General features: G+C 43.8%; 1 protein-coding gene across 1 annotated transcript; it reads right to left on the reverse strand.

Annotated features, from left to right (window-relative positions):
• Positions 1-166: 166 nt before the first annotated feature.
• On the reverse strand, positions 167-613 carry LOC105462116 (HEAT repeat-containing protein 5B-like; the record flags this gene model as incomplete). The annotated part of the gene is made up of 2 exons (XM_011708650.1): positions 385-613; positions 167-310 (listed from the first exon to the last, which is right to left on the reverse strand). Coding segments are annotated over exons 1-2 (373 nt in total), but the record flags the coding sequence as incomplete, so codon positions are not given.
• Between the last annotated feature and the right edge of the window lie 6 nt (positions 614-619).

Consider the following 619-nt stretch of genomic DNA (forward strand, 5'->3'; position numbering starts at 1 on the left):
ATTGAAGTTTTCTAAACCATGGATTGAAATGGATTCGCCTTTATAGAAATGCATTCATTTCTAAGAAGGCCAATCCATTTTAATGCATTTCAATCCATGATTTGAAATTTCAATCCATTTCCGTTTAGTGGGAAACAAAAGATATTTCGAATGCACGAATACATACTTAGAGATTGATCGGATAGCAAATTCGTAGCCGTGGTACCTAATCCCAAAATCAGATTGCCCATTTCTTGCAGCGCACACACTAGTAAATGCTGGCTGAATAACGTTTCCTGATTGCAATCTTTGGCGTTTTCCGGACTGAAATCTGATAAGGCCACAATGAGATTGCGCGCGACTGTATATTATAGTTTGACACAAAAAACGCCGCGTTCTTCTTACCGATGGAATTCATCTGCTTCAGAATGATGTGCGCTATCTCTTTGCAAGCGGCTGCTTGAGCGCCTTCGCCTAACAACTTGCCGACGGTACCGCGTAGTATAAAGTTCACGCATTTGCGCGAGTACACCGCCTCGACGTGCGAGCTAGCGGCTTTCGGGTTTGTAACCAGGTCTAAAACGTGCGCGATTAACGTGCCGATATTTCGTTCCAGCCAGGTACCGCCCAACATTTGAAC

Source organism: Wasmannia auropunctata, unplaced genomic scaffold (assembly GCF_000956235.1).
Source record: "Wasmannia auropunctata unplaced genomic scaffold, wasmannia.A_1.0 LD270562.1, whole genome shotgun sequence".
Taxonomy (NCBI): Eukaryota; Metazoa; Arthropoda; class Insecta; order Hymenoptera; family Formicidae; genus Wasmannia; species Wasmannia auropunctata.